This window comes from Coregonus clupeaformis, unplaced genomic scaffold (assembly GCF_020615455.1).
Source record: "Coregonus clupeaformis isolate EN_2021a unplaced genomic scaffold, ASM2061545v1 scaf0013, whole genome shotgun sequence".
NCBI classification, from domain to species: Eukaryota; Metazoa; Chordata; class Actinopteri; order Salmoniformes; family Salmonidae; genus Coregonus; species Coregonus clupeaformis.
The window spans coordinates 1,213,387-1,218,425 of record NW_025533468.1 but is presented as its reverse complement, the minus strand read 5'-3'; the positions used below and the strand labels follow the sequence as shown (position 1 = coordinate 1,218,425).

Sequence of the window (5,039 nt, the reverse complement as noted above, 5' to 3'; positions counted from 1 at the left end):
GTAAGCTAATATATGCCATCAGACAGGTTCGGTCAGTATTCAGAATGAAATGTACATGATTCATAACTTTCTTAAACAGGGTGCGATTTGAGAGAGAGAGAGAGAGAGAGAGAGAGAGAGAGAGAGAGAGAGAGAGAGAGAGAGAGAGAGAGAGAGAGAGAGAGAGAGAGAGAGAGAGAGAGAGAGAGAGAGAGAGAGAGAGAGAGAGAGAGAGAGAAGAGAGAGAGAGAGAGAGAGAGAGAGAGAGAGAGAGAGAGAGAGAGAGAGAGAGAGAGAGAGAGAGAGAGAGAGAGAGAGAGAGAGAGGAGAAAATAACCCCCTTCTTTTTGGCTCTTATGGTGTCCTAATAAAATGGCCAACAATACCACCGCAAAGCCTATACAAATCGCACACTAATTATAATAAGAATAATACTATGGAGTTTGGAGAAGTTCTCTGAGAGTAGGACCTTCCTGGTATGAAGCAGTGGAGGTAAGGGGTAGTCAGGTCTTGGCTGTTGGGGATGGGCTCCTGAGACCAGCATCACAGCTTATGCTGTGGAGACCTCAGTCTTGGAGGCTGAAACTGAAGTCTCCTCAATCTGCTTTCCAAACACAGTCTCCATGATGCAGGCGTTGAACTGAGGAGGGAGAAGTAGATTTATATGACAGAGAATGAACATGATAAGGTTGTGTGTTCTGTTCTGACTCACCTCTGATGTGCTTCATTTCTGAGTGTTTGTCAATGACTGAGTGTGTGTGTGCGACTATGTCGGTGTATATCTATGCATTTGGGGGTTATAGACTCACCTGTTTGTTCATGAAGGCATAAATGAGAGGGTTGTATACACAGGAGCTTTTAGAGAAGAAAGCAGGGATGGTGACCAGGCGGTAGTCTTTGTTCTCCTCTGTTGAATAGGCAAAGTACAAGGCTGCCAGGGCGTAGGGGCCGTAACACAGAATGAAGGAGCACACCATCACAATCACCATCCTGGATACTTCCTTCTCTGCCTTCTGGGTGGAAACTGACTCAGCCTGCGCAGCTGCCACCTACACATACACACACAGGACAAGCTGGTCACGTCTGGGTTCCAAATAATAATAATAATAATATGCCATTTAGCAGATGCTTTTATCCAAAGCGACTTACAGTCATGCGTGCATACATTTTTTGTGTATGGGTGGTCCCGGGGATCGAACCCACTACCTTGGCGTTACAAGCGCGGTGCTCTACCAGCTGAGCTACAGAGGACCACGTCATGACTATTCTGTACTATGTTTTGTTTTTGTTTGTTTTTTTACCGAGAAAGCATTGTACTCACAGCCCGTAGTGCTCCCAGTAGCTGGGAGTAGGAGAAGAAGATGATGATCATGGGCAAGATGAAACAGGTCACCATGAGGAAGTTGGTGTAGCTGGCACAGTGGAACTCCTCGTTGTTTGTGTACCAGTCAGGTCCACAGGAGCAGCCCAGACCCTCAGGTATATACCTGTAAAACAAATCCCTTACTGTAACTGAAGCCCCACACAGTGTCTGTCTGCAGGGTTTCACCCTTGCCTATATCAATCAGCGACTTATCTAGACTTGGAAAGCAGCGAGCGATGCAGACTTTGAAGCCAATTAGTGACATTAATTGCAAACTCAGAACCTTACAAGTGTACGGCAAAACTTCGAATTTGAACTCATTTTAGGATATTTACCATTTTCCCCATCCCCTGTGTGCAATGTGAACCAAATAGCCTAATAGTAGCCAAATACAAATAGTATTTATTCATCAAAACTACACTGAACAAAAATATAAACGCAACATGTAAAGTGTTGGTCCCATGTTTCATGAGCTGAAATTCATGAGCATTTCTCCTTTGCCAAGATAATCCATCCACCTGACAGGTGTGGCATATCAATAAGCTGATTAAACAGCATGATCATTACACAGCTGCACCTTGTAAAAGGCCACTCTAAAATGTGCCATTTTGTCACACAACACAATGCCACAGATGTCTCAAGTTTTGAGGGAGTGCACAATTAGCATGCTGACTGCAGGAATGTCCACCAGAGCTATTGCAAGATCATTTCATGTTCATTGCTCCAACATAACGTTGTTTTAGATCATTTGGCAGTATGTCCAACCGGCCTCACAACCGCAGACCGTGTGGGCAGCGGTTTGCTGATGTCAATGTTGTGAACAGAGTGCCCCAAGGTGGCGGTGGGGTTAGGGTATGGGCAGGCATAAGCTACAGACAACAAACACAATAGCATTTTATCAATGGCAATTTAAATGCACAGAGATACCGTGACAAGATCCTGAGGCCCATTGTCGTGCCATCACCATAATGCATGGCCCCATGCTGCAAGGATCTGTACACAATTCCTGGAAGCTGAGAATGTCCCAGTTCTTCCATGGCCTGTATGCTCACCAGACATGTCACCCATTGAGCCTGTTTGGGACGCTCTGGATCAACGTGTACGATAGCGTGTTCCAGTTCCCACCAATATCCAGCACTTTTGCACAGCCATTGAAGAGGAGTGTGACAACATTCCACAGGCCACAATCAACAGCCTGATCAACTCTATGTGAAGGAGATGTATCGCGCTGCATGAGGCAAATGGTGGTCACACCAGATACTGACTGGTTTTCTGATCCATGCCCCTACCTTTTTTTAAAGGTATCTGTGACCAACAGATGCATATATGTATTCACTGTCATGTGAAATTCATAGATTAGGGGCTAATGAATTTATTTCAATTGACTGATTTCCTTATATGAAATGTAACTCAGTAAAATCTTTGAAATTGTTGCATGTTGCATTTATATTTTTGTTCAGTATATAATACAGTACAAGATCAAAGTGGGTGTGAGAGGCAGGGGATCAGTACCTGCTCCAGCCGAAGAATGGTGGGGTGGCACATCCGATCCCCATGACCCAGGTGAAGGCAACAGCCGCCAGAGCCTGGTTGTTGTCAAATTTGAAGGTGCCGAAGGGTTTGCAGATGACCACGTATCTTTCAAAGGCAAGGACAGCCAGGGACCAAGCTGACACCAACCCTGAGGAAGAGAGAAGGAGACATCAAAGACATCAAACACAAGAACTTTGCAAATAGTTTGCATGCATATAATCAGAAAGGTAAAATGAATCACTAAAGTTGTTGTTGCTTTTTTTGTTCTTATGATGATGTTTGAATTTACCTGCTATTGAACCCATGCAAGATTCCATTGCACACAAGGTGTGACCCATGAAGAAGTATCCTCTCGTACTAGCGATGAACACCTGACTCACAGAGAACGTCACAAAGATGAAACCTGCTAACGAGACATTGACCAGAATGTAGTTCAACGGTTGTCTCAGCTTCTTGTACTTCACTGTCACCAGGAGAATTACAAAGTTTAGGGGTGTTCCAGCAAAGAACACAAAGCCCATGAAAGCGGTCTGTAGGTAGAAAGCCCATGCTGGGGCCAGGTGATACTGTGGCCCCTCGAATGGGCTGATCTTAGAGATGTTCTCGTACAGATAGAAGTCCTTTGCCATTTTGGCTCCTCTCTGCATCTGAACACTACCCGTACGTCCCTGAGATGTGCACTGCCATACTGGAAGTCTCCCTTTTATACGACCATAAACCACGTATAAACCTCTTATAAATGATGTCAGGAACAAGCTTCTCCTGTGGATCTTCCTGATCTTGTTGGTGGAAGAATAAACTTTAGGATTAAGCTGCCCCTGTGACAGTGACCTTCTGCCAGAAGAGATCTTACTTTGTTGGGCGCAGTAATCCACCTTAAAAGAGCCAGTGAGAAAGAATGGAATTCAGAAGAATAATTGAATTTATAGCAAAGACATGCTGTTTTTGTTGGTGCGGACAGTGCTAGGATAGAAAGCATCACCATACTTTTGGAGTTTGTAAAGTATAACACTGATTCAAGCTAGGCTGTGTTAGCTGCTCTTATGAGGAGGTAACTTCCTTATCCAGTTCCCATTCATCTTTGCGGGACATTAACCTTCCTCCGAACAAAACCCAGGGGGTGCGGGAAGGGGATGTGGCGAACAGGGGTAGAAAAAACAAGCTGACTGGGCAGTGGCACTCACCTCCACAATGTTTGGAAAACCCACTTTAACAATTAATTATGTTAAATGTTAATCCATCAACACATTAACTCATTCATTACAGATTCTAAGCAAACCTAGAGAGCCTTGCTCCCGTTGTCTACCTTTCTACAGGGAAGCTCTTGCACACTGAGCATTTTGCACAATCTTACATTTAAAAGTCACATTCAGGTCTAAATGTACCAATTGGCATCAAGATGTAGCTTGCATGGAACAAAAAAGGAGGGCCATATAACAAATAGCAGGTAGGTTAGAGAGCAACCTGAGGGCTTCCAGTTTGAATCCCCAATGAAAAATCTGGCCCTTGAGCAAGGCATTTAACCCTCAAACTGCGCCTTGGATTACACTATCTGAATTGATGACCTTTGACGAGGGACAGAGAGTACGGTTTAGAGTTAGAAATAAACTTTGATCGGGTGAAAATGGAAAGCTTACGACTATCCGGCAGCAAGCCAATTAGAGCACCATCAGCCCCCATACACCCCACCCCCCTCGTCCATTCCTCCCTCCTTCACTGGAAAGGGTGTCTAGTAGGTTTCTGAGAGTTGACATCAGGTTGAATTCTGATCATCATACCTCACTAACAAAGAATATGTTTTCACTACCATGATTCTTCTCTGAGCAGGACATGGATATTCAGAACATTTTGTATATTTTTCCTCTTCACGATATTATAGCATATATTGTCAGGGATGGCAGCCGTTACTGTCTTTTTGCAATAACTCATGCAGACACACCAATAGGCAAACATACTGTACTCTCATGACACCACCCCACTGTGTAAACATGGAAAAGTGTTCCCCATCTTATTGATTTACTTGATCAACTGTATTCTATAGTAGTTTGACTTATTTTTTAAACTCATACATGGTCATGGCTAACAGGTACAGCTAATGTTAGCTACATAAGATGCTAAGTTTGTTGTCAGTGGCCCTTTCCCTGAACCCTTTCTTCCATCAACC

General features: G+C 44.1%; 1 protein-coding gene across 1 annotated transcript; it reads right to left on the bottom strand.

Annotated features, from left to right (window-relative positions):
* Nucleotides 1-251: 251 nt before the first annotated feature.
* Nucleotides 252-3,540, bottom strand: LOC121546290 (putative violet-sensitive opsin). Its single transcript, XM_041857471.2, has 5 exons — nucleotides 3,165-3,540; nucleotides 2,855-3,023; nucleotides 1,301-1,466; nucleotides 789-1,028; nucleotides 252-619 (listed from the first exon to the last, which is right to left on the bottom strand). The coding sequence occupies exons 1-5, from the start codon at nucleotides 3,520-3,522 to the stop codon at nucleotides 530-532; spliced, it is 1,023 nt and encodes a 340-aa protein (XP_041713405.1). The 5' UTR covers nucleotides 3,523-3,540; the 3' UTR covers nucleotides 252-529.
* Between the last annotated feature and the right edge of the window lie 1,499 nt (nucleotides 3,541-5,039).

Excerpts from the sequence above, each read along its gene's own strand:
- LOC121546290 (XM_041857471.2), bottom strand. The coding sequence starts at position 3,522 with ATGCAGAGAGGAGCCAAAATGGCAAAGGACTTCTATCTGTACGAGAAC. Across the intron at positions 3,024-3,164 it reads TTGCATGGGTTCAATAGCAG|GGTTGGTGTCAGCTTGGTCC; the intron begins GTAAATTCAAAC and ends TCTCTTCCTCAG. Across the intron at positions 1,467-2,854 it reads CCATTCTTCGGCTGGAGCAG|GTATATACCTGAGGGTCTGG; the intron begins GTACTGATCCCC and ends TTTGTTTTACAG.